This window comes from Nyctibius grandis, chromosome Z (assembly GCF_013368605.1).
Source record: "Nyctibius grandis isolate bNycGra1 chromosome Z, bNycGra1.pri, whole genome shotgun sequence".
Taxonomy (NCBI): domain Eukaryota; kingdom Metazoa; phylum Chordata; class Aves; order Nyctibiiformes; family Nyctibiidae; genus Nyctibius; species Nyctibius grandis.
Window position 1 is genome coordinate 98463774 of NC_090695.1, and position 16096 is coordinate 98479869.

Consider the following 16096-nt stretch of genomic DNA (forward strand, 5'->3'; position numbering starts at 1 on the left):
GCACCACCACCGGCTGCGACCCGAGGGACCTTCCCAGGGACGGACGGGTTGGGTTTATGGCTGCGCTGCCTGGAGTTAGGTGCAGCTTGGGCTGCGCTCGCACCAGTCCCAAAACCCAAGTGAGAACACGGCTTGTTGTAAAGCACAAATCGGGCACTAACTGATACGTGCTAGCTGCTACAAATCGCTTTTCTTCACTGCTTTGTCCCGTCTGTTAAGATACTTCACGTTAAATGAGTTTCTGGGAGCTCTATCGATACTTGTGTGCTCCCAGAAATCAGTGGGAGATGCCGACGCCAACGTTGCCGGAGCAAAGGATGAACAAACGCATCCCCGGGGTGCAATTTAAAAAGTCCCAAAGCTTCTCAGGTGTAACTACGCGCTGGAGTCTCAGCTCCAAGCGCCCTGTGCCCTGTCCCGCACCGAGCCGGGTGCCCAGGGCGACCACAGCTCTTCCCACGGAGCAGCTCCCGCTGCCCGAGGCACTGCGGGGCCGGTAATTACAGCCCTGGGAAGCCTGTCCCTGCCCCGAGTGCTGCCTTCAGCGTGCCTCAGGTTATGACTTGGCTGATGGGCATCCCTGTGATCAAACCGCCTTCTCCGTCCTCCCTCCCCTTCTCCTTTGATGAAGCCTAAATTGAATCATTATCATTATTGGAGCCCAAATTGAGAGGCTCAGCCCTGCCTTCCCTTTCATTTTCCAGTTACACCTGGTGTCTCAAAACCCTCAGCACCAGCTGCGGATGTTTTTTCATCTACCAAAAAAAATACCCCCAGAATCTGAATAGGAAGCCAAACAAGATTCCTTCTGGATGGCCACAAAATACGGTGAGTGGGGCCTTGGTTTGTGTTTCACGAGCACATGAGGCTGGTCCTGCAGGGATGGTAGTTTCTGGGGACAAAGGAAGCGTTTTCATTGCAGTTTGATTTATTGCTGCTGGATATTTGTCCTCCTTTGGGAAGGGAAAGTTATACAGAGAGCGCTTTGGTCCCGTGCACAGGTTTGGTGGGAAAACCCCTTCGGTGGCACCTCCAGGGCACTGCCTGGCTCCCGAGGCGAGGCAGGAGCTGCCCTGAGGAAAGGAGATGCAAAGCAGCTCGGAAGAACAGCCCCGGCAGCGCACCCTCCGTCCTGCTGCTCACGAAGGGGCCAGCAAAAGCACGTGCTATAAAATCCCAGACTGGTTTGGGTTGGAGGGGACCTTAAAGCCCAGCTAGTTCCAACCCCCTGCCATGGGCAGGGACACCTTCCACCAGACCAGGTTGCTCCCAGCCCCATCCAACCTGGCCTTGAACACTGCCAGGGAGGGGGCAGCCACAGCTTCTCTGGGCAACCTGGGCCAGGGTCTCACCACCCTCACAGCAAAGAATTTCTTCCTAATATCTCATCTCAATCTCCCCTCTTTCAGTTTAAAACCGTTCCCCTTCGTCCCATCACTCCACGCCCTTGTAAAAAGCCCCTCTGCAGCTTTCCTGTAGCCCCTTCAGGCACTGGAAGGTGCTAGAAGGTCTCCCCGGAGCCTTCTCTTCTCCAGGCTGAGCAGCCCCAACTCTCTCAGCCTGTCTCCAGAGCAGAGGGGCTCCAGCCTGGTTCAGAAGGCAGGGTTTATGGAGAGGGGAAATAGCTTAATCCAGCGAGTTTATTCTTTACGATCGTGCTTATCTAGAAGCTCCCAGTCTCCGCGGTGGCAAAACGCTTCGCCGACTCCCTGCCATCCTCCCCACGCTCACAGGCTGCTCCGTGGCAGCCAAGCTGGGGCCACGCTCGAACCAAGACCTTCAACAAAGCACATTTGGTTGGTTTTCTGTCTTGGAGCAAACACAAAACACGATGTATTTCCAAAAGTGTAAAGGTTTAAATGTATTCACCCTGAATGGGAAACGCCAAAGACAAGGTGTGAGAGTAGCTGAAGTCTCCACGTGCACAGGAGGTGGCACGTGGCTCCGCATTGGGTGCTGGTGAAAACAAGAAGAGTTGGGATGGGAAACAGCCTTGGTTTGGGCAATTGCCAGTTCCAAATTGCTGTATTTCGCCGTTCTCAGGGAATTCAAGCAGAAGGGGGACGTGGAAATCATGATTAAATGCTCCAACGGGAATGTGAAACCGTATGGAGGTCGGCAAGTCAGCGGGGGCTGCAGAGCCAGCCCAGCAGTTTGGAGAGCCGATACTCTGGGGACACTGGCTGGTGACAGGGATCTCGGATAAAGCAAAGGATGAGCAAAACTGCTCCAAACTCCATAATTAATTATTGAGAAAGTGTTTTGCAGAAGCAAATGTCACTGCGATGCGGAACAGAGGTATGGGGGGAGAGTGGCTGGGGACTGCTTGGGGATGACACCGCTCCTGGGGCCGCAGCTGTCACAGCAGTATCGTTGCCTTGTTGTTGTAGAGTTTGACGTCAGGAAACTCTCCGCTCGAGAGATTCATCTCATGAGTCACGTCATATTAGTCTGAAGTGACGCCACCCACGAAACCAAAGGCAGGGCCGGGCCAGACTGCCTCCGGGTCAGCACCAGCGCACCCCCTTCGCACAACGGTCAGGGCCGTTGCTGTCGGGAAGGATGGGCAACTGATTAGAAGAGGCCGTTAATTCCACGTCGTTGCTGGATACATTTCAGGACACTTATTAAAAAATAAAACACCATTTTCCTGACGTTGTCAAGTTTACTTTGCATCTTCTGCCACTTCCATATCATCCTGCTGTAAATTGGTACCTCTTTATGGGTAATTATTAACTGAGGGGTAGGAGTGGTCTGCCAGGAAAAAGTAAAACTCAACAAGCATTGCTGGGCGCTGCTATTTCATCATCAGTATTTATTTACAGTGACTTTTTTCTTTAGTGATTTTACAAGGTACAGAAGAGATCATAAATTAACAAGTAATATGTAGGAGGGGGCTGTCCAGCTTGGACAAGGCTGAGGAAACACAAGTTTTCCTCCATAATAACTGCAGATGTTTTGCAGCCTGCTTCAAGAAAGCCCCGTGTGCCTTGCAACGTGGAGCTCTGCCTCCTGCCTCTCGAGGAACATCCCCACCACCACGGAACGGCTGCTCTGGGTGTGTGAAATAGTGTTGGTGTCACAGAAAGGGACTAAGGCACAGTCACAGGGAGTCACGCCGGGGTCCCTGCCCCAAAGAGCCCACGGTCTGGAGGACAGGGTGGGTCATTCAGTGGCTTCAGGGATCCCCCTGGCCACCCGGGCTGTCCCCCCGCTATTGCCATGACAAGACCATCTTCCCTCCACGGAGTGTAAAGTGTCCCTGATAAACGAACACTGAGGGTCTGATTTTCTTTCCATTTCAGTATGGATCAGGAATAACTGCACCTGCTGGGTTTAACCAGAGTAGAGCAGCCTAAGTGGGACAAGTTAGGTTCAGGTTAGACATTAGGAAGCATTTCTTCTCAACAAGGGTCATTAGCCATTGGAAGGGGCTGCCCAGGGAGGTGGTGGAGTCACCATCTCTGGAGGGGTTTAAGAAAAGCCTGGACATGGCACTTAGTGCCCTGGTCTAGTTGCCATGGTGGTGTCAGGGCAATGGTTGGACTCGATGATCCCAGAGGTCTCTTCCAACCTGATTGATTCTGGGATTCTGTGAAGTGCCCGGACCAATCCTTCCCTGCATCCGACGAGAGCCAGAAGTAGTTTGAGCACTCGAGGGTAACCAAAGGCAGCTCTTTGCCAGCTCCACCACAGCCATTTTCACAGTCTGACAAGCAACGGCCTTGTCACAAATGCAAACACACAAAAAAGAGAAGGAGCCATGTTGTGAACAGCCTTCACCCTGTACAGAAGCACGGTCCGGGCTGGTCAGTGACCTGGACATCTCACGGCTGCGGGTGTACAGGACTCTCGATCAGGGATTACTCTTTTTATGCCAAGGACAGGAGGAACTGCTGCCGGTCAGACTCACTGACCAGGGAAAGGCAAAGAGATAAAAAGTCCTCAAACCACCCTTGAGATACTACGGCTGCAGGAAAGAGACCTGGGAAGGAGCCACGGGCACAGCGAGGGGGGGCCCTGCCTGGAGCGGCGCCGGTAGAAGAGTTTCGTCTTTTCCCACCATCACCTTCAGGATCAAAACCTGCCCTTTGCTGTTCTTGAAGGTCACCGGCGATAACACATGACCTATCAGCACCTTTAATGAAAAGCCCAGCTGCTGAAAGCTGATTTTTAAAGCACAAAGAGGTTTTAGACTTCCAATCAATAGAGAAACAGACTCTTATTTTTAAAAAAAAACCCCACCGCTTGAGTTGACAAAGGTATCCTTCACCTCATGAACAAAGGAAGCAGTTGAACTTTCACACAGGCTGGGATGAGAGATTTTGCTATAGCTAATCCAGAAGAAGGTATTTCATTTCCTCCTGATTTCAGCAGCTGCTGCAGGCTCTAAAGCATTTTTCAGCAGCCAGAGGAACCTGATCCAGAAACACTCTGAGCAGGGCAGCAGCGCAGCACTTTTGCACCCCCCAAAGCGGCTGCGTTGCAGGAGCTTCACAAGATGCACGTCCATCTCAATGCAGGGGCTCAGTAACTACTCGCAGGCAGCTTTACTTCATGATAAACAGGGCTGGAGCACGAAGAGCTTTATAAAGGGATCCGGACGGCCGGTACGTGCGCCGGGGCTGTGTGCAGGACCTTCATCCTTTCAATCTGCAGCCTCCTGCGATGGACTTGTGCTCAGGGCATCCTTGTTATAGCCCCCGTGCAGGAGACCAGGGCTCAGGACACAGGGGTCGTGGCCATAGCCAGACGGCTGGTATAAAATCGCAGCACATCAAACTCCCTCATACCTCGCACCACAGGGATGAAAGCAACAGAGCAAATTTTCCTTTAAATGCCCTTGGGATGCAGCCGGCCAGCCCAGGGGAAAGCAGCCTCTCGTGGGAGGTTTGCTCGCCGCCCGGGGCACAACAGACAGGCCCCTGTTTACCAAGCACTTGTTGCAATAATTTCATAGCTGCTTTGTAAAAGTGGCATCATTTTCTAAGGTTATGCAAAGGACAAAAGCATGATTCAAGAAGAAAACTTCCAGGAAGGATGAGAATATAACTTAAGCTGCTGCAAGAGAAAGTTTCCCATTTCCTAGAGAAAAAAAAAAAGGTGTTTGATGAGTGCGTTGAGTGGTACGAGGTCAACGCAGCGTGTGTACAGGCTGGGACCCGGCTACGGGCTGGGAAGGGAGATGGAAGGCAGGGCTGAGTGTCCAAGGGGTTTCAGGCCCCGGGGTCACTGTGCCACCACAGTGCCCAGCCCGCCCCGCACGCATCGAAATCCATCGGGGGAAAACCCCAGCAACACAACCTGTACGGCCAGCGGCGGGCAAAGCCACTGGTGAATGTGTAGAAAGAGTTTTCACTCTGCCAAAATCTATTCTTACTTCATACTAAATACGGTAAAGTCTCCCCAGAGACAAGACCGTTGTATTCCTCCCAGATGAGTCAGAGAAATGCTCATCCTTTCTCACCCCTTCCTCATTCCCCACAGCCATCGATAAGCAGAATATGCAAAGTGCCTTATCTCGCCTGGGGTTTCCACCAGCACCGGTAGCTCAAGTTAAAAGTTCACCTTTATTTCAGAGCGAAGACAAGAGCTTTGTGTTCCTTGCCCCCTCCAGAAAACAGGGTAAACAATATTTAATCTTCACTCAAAAGCCTGGCGGGGAGACGAGTAATGTGGAAGGAGAATTGTTGTTTCATTAATGTTTAATTCTTAACAAGTCAACACATTCTCATAGCAATTGTCATCTGAGAAAAATCTCTTCCTCCACCACTGATTGAGACTTACTACGTCCGCTTGCTTTGACCTGCTTCTAGAAAAAGGAATCACCCCAAAATCAGGGAGAGCTCCATAAGGGTGAGGAAAAAGACAGAAACCTCCAGGTACATCTGCCCTGTATGGGACAAGCGATTTTAAAAGCACAGCTCGCACAACAACAGGGTCATTAATTTTTAGGAGACAATAATGAGAGTCTCTGATAACGACAGATTTAATAGTTCTGGAGGGATCTGAACTGCAATCGATGTCTCAGCCCTTGATTGGCAGTGAAGTGTGGCAGTGCAGCAGCAGGATCCTTCCTGATTACTGGGAGATAAATTCACGCCTTGGGAAATTTTGCAGGTGATGCATGTCTTGTGTACAAACAAAACTCTTCAATATGATTCACCTACCTGGAAAGAGACATTATATTTTTCTGCTATTTCCTAGTTGACTGTAATTTCACAAACAACTGCATGAGTAATTCCTGATGCTGGCTTTGTAACTGCTTGGACTTTAGGCTCACATCCTGACCTGTAAACACAGGGCAGCTTCCTCTTGGTGTATTCCACATTCAACTGGAACTCTCTATAAAATCATCACAAAACCCAAGGTAAGACTCTGGAGAGGTATAGGGTAAAATTTTCCAAAGAACTTTAAATAAATTAATGAAAAGTCAGTGGTGTTTAAGTTCTCCAATGAGGCAGAAGGCTTTAAGAATATTATTTCTAGTTCTCTGGTCAAAATCTAACTTAATTGAGAGGAACGTGTGCCAGCAGGCAGTCTGGGCTCACCGGCTCTGCAGGCTCTTACATTTCCAAACAATCCCGTTGCACCCTAGAAGGTGGGCTGTGCAGACCAGCAAGAGTTGTGTCCTCTATCCGTTAGTTAAGCCATTTATCTTTGAAAATTAGTAGCCTTTCTGTAGATATAATCATAGCCATATGTAAACGAGCATCCTGCTGTAACCTGGGGTCACACTGCTGGGAAAAGAGCTGCGTGAAGCTTCCTTGGGGCCACCCCTCCTTGGGATGACCCCTCCTTGGCATGACCCCTCCTTGGGGCCACCCCTCCTTGGGATTCTCCCCTCCTTTGGGGTCTCCCCTCCTTGGGGTCACCCCTCCTTTGCTCGGGAGCTGCCTTTAAGCTCCTTCGTCCTCGCCCACTGTGGGTATGCCCGTGCCGTGCATTTTGCCCATCCTGGCTTGACTTTCTGGCCTTGGTGCCGTGGGGCTCAGAGGGCTGGGGGGTGTCCAGCCCCAGAGGGTGTCTGGCCCCAGCCACTGCCCTCATGCTAGAGAGCGAGCAGAGGGATGCGTATGTGGCCTCAAATACGGGTCATCTCCCGTTGCCAACCCATTTCTTCTTCCTTCCCCGTGCACCCGCTGTCAACTGCCAGTTCACAAGCTCTTGTTTAGCAAGCGCCGAAGATAAGAGCAGAACATCAAACAGCAGTCTTCCTCTGAGAAAGGCAAACACACCCTTGGCATTCTCTCAGGCGCAGGTTTTACTAATGCTTCCTGGTAATTACCGTCATTGCTGTCCTGCACGTTACCCTATTCCAGTCAAGGATTAAGCATCTGATAGGAAGAGACACCTATTCAGTAGACTTCAGTGAGCCCAGACTCACAGACGTAAGTCATTGAAAAACAGGTGCTTTGTGGGCAGCGCCAAGGCCACCACTAACCCATGTCCCTCAGCACCACATCTACACGGCTTTTAAATCCCTCCAGGGATGGTGACTCCACCGCTGCCCTGGGCAGCCTGTTCCAGTGCTTGACAACCCTTTTGGTGAAGAAATTGTTCCTGATCTCCATGCTAAACCTCCCCTAGTGCAACTTGAGGCCGTTTCGTCTCGTCCTACTACTTGTTACCTGGGAGAAGAGACCAACACCCGCCTCACTACAACCTCCTTTCACGTAGTTGTAGAGAGCAATAAGGTCTCCCCTGATGCTGACCATGAGGACAAGTAGAGAAAACTGGGAGCACCTCTTCCTAAAGAGCCAGCTCTGCTCTTACAGCTGACCAGAAAAGGGGCAGGGGGAGCAACACAGAGCACAAAGCCCTCCACAAGCAACAGCTTCTTTCCAGGTTATGAACTTTTTACTTTTAAATAAAAAATAAAACATGCTTATATTTTAACTCTCTCAATAAATGAAACCATCAATGAGAAAGCAAACAGACTTAACAGCCAAACAAGGAGATTGCTTTGACTTAGAAACATCTCTGCAACTATTTAATTGTTTGAAGACTAAGCAATAAAGCACTGTAGGAAATTCCCCTGGGACTGTCTTCCAGATACCAGCATACCTTTTTTCCTGAATTAAAAAAAAAGAATGAGGTCATCAACGCCATTTAAATATTTATTGGTGGGTAAGGAAAACAAACATAAAGAATGTCTTTGCCCCTACTTGATCTTTCCTTCGTGTGTGAAATTGAGATATATAGTTGTCTATAACTTTAGACAAAGCTATTTCAGTAGTTCCTATCAATTACTCATATATCTTCTCCCTCCCTCATGTGTATGAGCAAATAAATGTTCTCATGAAATCTCAAATTTAAAAAAAAATGGAGCACTGGTAAAGAGGAGGCTCGAAGATGGAGATCCAGACCATCAGCTCAGTGCTACACAGACCAGGAAACTGATCAGCCATTTCCACGTAAAGCACACTAAGTTTTGAAAACTTTTCGAAGGCGAGTCTTTGAAGCGTTTCTCTAAAATGATGCATCACCTACTAAACATTTTACACCATGCTGTGTTAAATATATCAGAGGATAACAGCTGAAAATGAGCAGTATTTTTCCAGCAACTTTCATACCAATTGTGTCTTTGCAGAACTGGCGGCACAACAGCACTTAACATCAGGGGAAAGACTCGAGATGCATTTCAAACAGGCTACGAAAGAGCCTGGAGAAGTGCAGCTATTTGTAGGTGCAGGAGCTGCTAAGGAGAAAGGTCCCAGGCCAGGACTGCCTCAAGGGACAGGAAAAGAGCTGGTGCTGCCTTGTGGGGAAGAAGATGAGGGAGGGGAGGCAAAAACCTATCCCAGCCAGACAAGACAGGATTTCTTAAGATGATATTTTGGCCCACCTCCATCCTGGCCATACATTTGTTTGCATTAAACAAAATAATCATATTTTTCACTTGCCCTGCAGGACATGAAGAGGTGAAAAGTGGAAGTGGATACAAAATTCACGTTCTGGAGTGCATTGTCCACAGTGGGAGACTTATCCTGTGGCCTCAAAACCTCTAGCTTCCAGTGAAACAGAAGGAAAAGAGCAAGGGTGTGCTGCCCTCCGAGTCTTCATCCTCTGATCCCCGTCAAGGGCTTTCCAAAGCCGCTGTGTCTCGGAGAGGGGTGCGCTTCAGACTATCAAATAGGCCAAAAGCTTTATCTGCACTTTTAGCAAGGCGCCAAGCCGCAGATAATTAACCTTTCTGAGGGGTGACAGACCCAGCTCTGAAGCTGATGCTGTGCTGGACCATCACCCGGGTTCGACTTGAGCTGGGTCACCATCCACATCCTTGCAAAGGCTGCGGCTTGCCAGGAGGAAAAGGCGAGCTGCTGAATGTCCACTCAAGACTGAAGAGCCAGGACAAGGTCTGGGCTCTCCTTCACCCCAGCACAGCCCAGCTTCACCCAGCTGTGGGCGAGGGCTCCCTTCTTCGACGTACCTGCCCTTGTGTTACACGTGCAAACGCTCTTGGAAAGAGGTAAGTAAATCCTTCCTCAATATCGTTTTACAAGCACATGATGGGTGTTAAAACATGTAAAATTTGATACGGGCGTGTTCTGCTACAGGTGCATGAGGTAGAATTGAGTTATCCATTTGTTTGTTCTTTAAATCACACTGTTGACTGTATCACTGTGCTGGAGATAACACCGAGGTGCCCTTCGCCACAGCTGGCACGTAGGAGAGCTGCTCCATGCCACGAGCTCTGTGGCATGCTCTTTGTTCAGCCCAGAGAAGAGAAGGCTCCGGGGAGACCTTCTAGCACCCTTCCAGTAGCTGAAGGGCCTACAAGAAAGCAGGAGAGGGACTTTTTACAAGGGCATGGAGTGACAGGACGAGGAGTAACGGTCTTGAAGTGAAAGAGGGGAGATTTAGATTAGATATTAGGAAGAAATTATTGCCTGTGAAGGTGGTGAGACCCTGGCCCAGGTTGCCCAGAGAAGCTGTGGCTGCCCCCTCCCTGGCAGTGTTCAAGGCCAGGTTGGATGGGGCTGGGAGCAACCTGGTCTGGTGGAAGGTGTCCCTGCCCGTGGCAGGGGGTTGGGACTAGCTGGGCTTTAAGGTCCCTTCCAACCCAAACCATTCCATGATTCTATATACATAGATATACTCTATATATCTCTACATATACAGATGCGAGGTGGACAAGCGCTGGTGGGAGGCTCATGTCCCTGCGCTGTGTGAAGGAAAACCCACCCTGTTCTCCTCAAACACAAGGTTCAAACCCAGAGCCTGCTGCTGTATCGGCAAAAAAACATCTGAAACGTGCACTTTGGTGTGTGTCCCTGTCCCGGCCCTGTCCCTGGCCCGGCCCTGTCCCTGGCCCGGCCCTGGCGCCGCCCGAGGGACCCCGGGGCCGGTTCAAATGGCGGCCTCCCGCGCCTCCCGCCCCGGCCCGTGGTGCACCGCGGCGCCAAGATGGCGGCGCCCAGCGAGGGCCGGCCGAGCCGCGGCGCTTCGCCGTTCCCGGGCACCGAGAGCGGCCCCTTCGCCTTCCCCTTCGCCGTCCCGCACGGTGCCGCGGGCTCCGGGGCGGAGGAGCAGTCCAAGAAGCCGTGCCGAGCCTGCACGGATTTCAAGAGCTGGCTGCGGGAGCAGAGGAAGCAGGCGGCCCCGGGCGGCGGGGTGAGGCGGCGGCGGGAGCCTCCTCGGCAGCCCCGGGGGGCTGTCGTACCTCCCCGCCCCTGCAGAACTGTGCAGTGGGCGTCCGTCCTGCCTCCCCCAAGTGTGGTGGGGCTGTGTGGACCCCTCCTCAGGGTGTGAAGGGGCCAGGGGCAGCGTTTCCCCTCTAGGGGGGTGTGCGCGGGGCCTCCATCATGTCCCCACCGGGTGTGAAGCGGCGCTCGGCCATTGTGCCCCGCTGAGGGTGTGAGGGGCCTGTTCCCCCCATCCCACCCCCCCACCTGAGCGCAAAGGGGCTGTTTCCCCACCAAGCACCCTCATCCCCTCACAACCCTCTCTCCTGCTCCAGGACCTGGCGGTCGCGGAGGAGAAAGAGCCACCACCGGACTGTCCCCTCGACAGCGAGCAGCTGGGCCGCAGCACCTGGGCGTTCCTGCACACCATGGCGGCGTACTACCCCGACCACCCCACCGGTGCCCAGCAGAAGGAGATGAGGGACTTCATCAACCTCTTCTCCAAGTTTTACCCCTGCGAGCACTGTGCTGAGGATCTGAGGGAAAGGTGAGTCGCTTCATCAGGGTGTTTTTGGCGGCTGCTGCTGGAGGGGCTAGCCTGAAATGCTGGGCTGCAGCAGCTATTTGCATATCAGCAGCTCTTCCTGCAGTTGGGGTTTGTAGCTACCTGAACTGGTTTCTTCCATTATTGCATAAATCAGAGATACGCTTACTCGGAAAACAAATAGCTCTTCTGGTGCCGTTAGGTTGTGTGCTGCCTCCGAGGCCTCCCTGAGGCGAGTTCAGGATTTCCTGGTTCAAACTGGACCTGCGTTCAGTTGTGTAATTAGACTGGAACTTGAAATATCTGGCTTTCAGGAGGCAGGTGTTTGTCTAGCCCAGAAAATCCCCTTTATTGGCAACATCAGCAGTGGAGGCAAAGACCACAATGGGCTGTGATGTTTGATAAAGTCTTCTACTCCTGTTACTGTCAACTTGTTTCTTGAAAGTTTCAACTGCTCTTTTCTGGATGATGAATGTGGAAAAATAAGTTTGAAACCTGATTATTGACTTAGCAGGCATCACACGGCAAAACAACTGTGCAGTTTTTTTCATTTATTATTCTCTTTTTTTAATTCAGTGATGAACTTAAGTACTTGCTTTTTATCGTAGATGTTTGACTCCTGTGTCTTTCCCAGTTGACAAGACTAGGCACTGAATGAAATCAAGCCAGTTGCAGCCATCAGTATTTTACAGTGGAGGTTTAGCCTCTGATAATTACTGATTTCTGTGTGCTTTCTTCTGGGTTTTCTTTGGGACTCGTGTTGCAATAGCAGAAGAGGCGACTCTGGCTGTCTGTGTGCTGTGTGCCTGCTTTGGGTATTGAAGTTGGTGGATGTAAAGAAGTAATATTTGTTTCCTCTTCCGTGTTTGCAGATTACGAACAAATCAGCCTGATACTAGCAACAGAAATAACTTCTCCCAGTGGTTGTGTCTTCTTCATAATGAAGTGAACAGGAAACTGGGGAAATCTGAATTTGACTGCTCTCGTGTGGATGAGCGCTGGCGAGATGGTTGGAAAGATGGTAGTTGTGATTAATCCTTAGAGACTGCTTTGGAAATCTGACAGACCAATTCAATGTGATGTTGAGTCACTACAGGTGTACGTGTGAGTAAATAATTGTGTTTGTGTGCTTGTGTGTGTGACTGATATGGCTTGTAGAGATAAAGGTAAACCAGTTCTAATAGTAAGTTTGAAAGTTTTATCCTAATAATATTTTGATAAATTATTACATAAATGTATTACCTGAGGGATTGAGGCCTTACATTTGACACAGGAATTGCCAGAAACCTGTGAAATTAAGTCACTGACAAACTTGTGGAGACTTTTTCATGATGACATTTCCTTATCTTAGGGGCATTTGCTGATTTCTGTGACTAGAATTCCTCTCCCCTGAACACAGTTGTAGAGGGCTGCGCTGTGGCATTTTACGTTTATCTCCAGGCATTATCCTGATGTTTTAGAAAATGTGTCTGATTAATTGTAATCTTCATTTCTGTTGTTCTGACAGAGAAAACTCATGCTGTGTTTTGTGCCACGTCTGTACCCCTGGATTTCTCTTTGACATCTCCAGTCCTTGCTGTTAACCTTGCATACAGCTGCTTTGATAAAAGCCCTTTGATAAAAGGCAGGTACATTTAATTTAAATACTAAAATCATGGAACAGATTGCATTTTATTTTTGTGTTTCAATTTATGTAAGGGGACATTGTAGAAAAGGAAACTAAAGCAGGACAAAAAAACCCACCCTCATCTGATGAATGGAATGAAATATCTGGGTGAAATTAAAATGTTTTAAATTGATTGCTAATTTTCTTTGAATCCGAAAGTGGTATGATGGTACGTTCTGCTGAACTGCTTGTTCTTAAAGCAGATAACCTCTTCATCTCTGCTGTGAACTTTTGTCAGTTGTGAAAAGAGCTTGAGACTGATCTCTGTAATGAAGGATATTCAGCTTTGTTTAGCACACAGTATTTCTGAGGGGTCACTTGTGTTTTGAAATTCTTGACTGGTACTTGCTGACCTGGTCGACATTCTGGCGTTATCCCCTAGCTAAAATTTCTCTAGAACAAAAGGACTTTACAAGGCCCCTGCAGTGTTTGAGTCCTGCTTAAAACTGTGGTGTCAGCTTTAGAGAGTGTTTATTGCACAGGGGACTTGAAGGAGTCCCGAGGGAAGATTCCTTCTGGAGAAACTGGTTAGAATCCATCCCATGTGTATTTTTCCTAGGTCAGCTATACTGCATCACTGTATTGATACATAAATGTGAATTTCAGATCCAAGTGAAATAGCAGCATAAAGGATTTACACCACAACGCCTATAAATATGCCTCTTTATAAAAAGATACAGCTTGCAAAAAAAAAAAGTCAAAATAATTTCAATTCTTAAAGTAGATAGCGATACCACGCCTTGATTGCAGTTCTGGCTGTGAAAAGTTTGCAGGAGTTTGCACAAACCATGACAATAGTAGGCTTTTTCCTTCTGTGCTTCCTGCTGAGGTTTTCTTGCGTGTTTTAGTGAGCTTCCTTATTTCATGCACTACATCACATCTGTAAATTTACTCTTGCTGATAGAGTGAGCGTTACCTGGAAATGTTAATGGTACTTTTATGACAGTATTCGAGTGGTGACAGCTCATATCTAAGAACTTTGATCTTCAAACCTGTGTGCGTGGGGCTCCTTAGTGTTCAGAAAAGCAGTAAGAACTTTGGAAATGCATTTTACTGTTTTATGGCATATTCAGGTTCTTTCAAGTTGGACCTGTTAAAACAGTGTGAGAAAAAAATTTATGGACTGGTTATTCTTGAAAATTTTTATGTAATAACGTTCCTGAACACAAAACCAACGCAACTGATGAGAAGGTACTTCATGAAGTATGCAATCTGACTTACAACTTGAAGGTATCATTCGGGTTATTAAAAGTGCTCAGAAGATTTCACCTATTAACATGTTGAGGTTCTTAGAACAAATAAATTCCAGCTGTGTTTTTTGGTTATTTTAATAAACTCCATCCCCAAAATGAAGCGCATTGGTATCCACCAGCGTCCTAGGGCCACTGCTGTCTTGTGCTGGCAAGTGGTTGGTGACAGGCAGGTGCGTGTTAACCTTCCACTGTCCTGCAGCATCTGTCCTCATCTTAAGAGTGGGGAGAGGAAAATAAATCTGTGTGCAGAAGGAAAAGCCCCTTCTGCCAGCACATGCTGTCCTGGCAGCGGTGCAGGGGCAGGGGAAGAGCCCTAAAGTTGAAGCCAGTGTCTTTAGCAAATGCTTCCTAATCATGAGACCGCCATCTAGGATGTTATTAGGGCAATTTGTAACTTTGCTAAGTGGCCATTAGTAAAATCTAGGCTTGCACGCTGTTCTCTCAATGAGTTTGTGGCTTTGCAGAAGAGCTTTGACTTAGATGTTTCTCAGGCATATCGTCTCTGTGGACCTGAATGTGCAGGGAGGGGGGATATTTTTTGCTGCTCATTTGTACCACATCTCAAGTTTTAATCTTATATAAGGAATTTCTATTTGAAGATACTCGTATTTGTGTACAGAAAATTGTGAATTCTCTTCTAAATGCACTTAATTAAATCTAATTTTAAAAATATCTGTATTCAAATTATATTTCCTGTTGTTGTGAATAAAGCAACTGAGTTCATTCCTGGCTTCCCTATTGTGTGGGACCTTAGGAAAAGGCAACACATTGTGCTGGTGTGTCTAACCTTCACGTGCCAGTATATTCCTGTCTGAGCTTGATGGCTCAGCTGAGGTTGTGTGATTCTGTGTGTGTGTGTGCTGATCAGAGAACGTGGGGCTGCAACTGGTTGAGTAGGGTGGCAGAGGAGGGTGTTAGGCACTGAAGGGCAGTGTTTGGTACCTGCATGTTTACCACACAACCACGGACACCCCATCACACTGGCCACAAAGGGGAAGCTGCTTCCCATCAATACGAGGAGCCCTCGCTAGACAAAGCCCAGTCAGGAGCAGGAGCTCGTGGGACCTTCCTCAAGAGCTGCTCCTGTGTAGCAGGCACCTGGCTAACCTTTCAGCTTCACAAAGCACTGGTTTTGTAGACTGCTTTGCATTCATAGCTGTAATTTTTTTTCTCCTTCTTTTTTTACCCCTGAAAGCAAAGAGCAGGGAGCCACGAGGGAATTGTCTGCTTCACGAAGGGGAGGCAGAGTTGCTTAAGCAAGTAAGGAGTGCAGATGTTGGTGGAAGCACCACTATGCCTTTAATATTTTTCCAGGGATTAGCTGTTCCTTTGCTGTGTGTTGGGTGTGTACAGTCTCCTGTTTACAGTAAGATTCCCAAGAGTCGCTTTCCTTGCATGGCCTGTTACAGGCAGAGTGTGATATTTCTTCCTGTGGGGAGTTTTACAGGCTTGGAGAGGGTAAGGTTTAGATTTTACTTTGTTTTTTTTCACCTCCTCCTATCAGTATTGATTTCTTTTTTCCCCATTCCTAGCATGGCTGTTCAGGTTTTTTGTCTGAACGATGAAGGGGAGCTGCTCGGTATTTTGTGTAGTCAGGAATAAACATTTCAGTAGAAATTGCCAACAAGGTTGTGTGAAGTCAACTCGTGATTTTGTAGGCTAATAGAAAATATAATAAAGCAAGTGAAGCAAAAACACAGGTAATAACATGTGGGTAAATCAGCAGTTAGGACGTAGAGGACTGTTTGAGGGGAGGGGGTCAGCGTTGTGGTCAGCTGGAGCACTGCCCTGGACTGGCAGTTTCCCTTGGTGTGTGACAATCCTGTTTGCATGTACTGGGCTAGTGGAAGTTACGCCAGCGTTTGTCTGGGCTCACGGCATCTGGCACGGTCTAGCACTTAGCCAGTGGTCCTGGCACTCAGGCCTGCTGAGTCCTGCCCCTGCCTCCCATGACCTCGCTGCGTTGCGTCCTGCAGAAAGGTGTCCTCTGCTGCTGTATGTTGTG

General features: G+C 48.8%; 1 protein-coding gene across 3 annotated transcripts; it reads left to right on the forward strand.

Moving 5' to 3' along the window:
• The first annotated feature begins 10383 nt into the window (after window positions 1-10383).
• GFER (growth factor, augmenter of liver regeneration) lies at window positions 10384-14755 on the forward strand. 3 transcript variants are annotated; one of them, XR_011050189.1, is made up of 4 exons: window positions 10406-10617; window positions 10964-11175; window positions 12045-12276; window positions 12680-12761. XR_011050189.1 is itself a non-coding variant. In XM_068424098.1 (3 exons), the coding sequence occupies exons 1-3, from the start codon at window positions 10411-10413 to the stop codon at window positions 12205-12207; spliced, it is 582 nt and encodes a 193-aa protein (XP_068280199.1). In that variant the 5' UTR covers window positions 10384-10410; the 3' UTR covers window positions 12208-14755. The 3 variants fall into 3 exon arrangements, 2 of the variants coding, with proteins under 2 accessions (XP_068280199.1, XP_068280198.1); XM_068424098.1 differs by having other exon boundaries at window positions 10384-10617; window positions 12045-14755; XM_068424097.1 differs by lacking the exon at window positions 12045-12276 and having other exon boundaries at window positions 12680-14755.
• Window positions 14756-16096: the final 1341 nt, after the last annotated feature.

Bases quoted from the DNA above. Each gene is read 5' to 3' on its own strand.
- GFER (XM_068424098.1), top strand. From the start codon at position 10,411: ATGGCGGCGCCCAGCGAGGGCCGGCCGAGCCGCGGCGCTTCGCCGTTC. The intron at 10,618-10,963 runs GTGAGGCGGCGG...CTCCTGCTCCAG, and splicing joins AGGCGGCCCCGGGCGGCGGG to GACCTGGCGGTCGCGGAGGA. The intron at 11,176-12,044 runs GTGAGTCGCTTC...CCGTGTTTGCAG, and splicing joins GCTGAGGATCTGAGGGAAAG to ATTACGAACAAATCAGCCTG.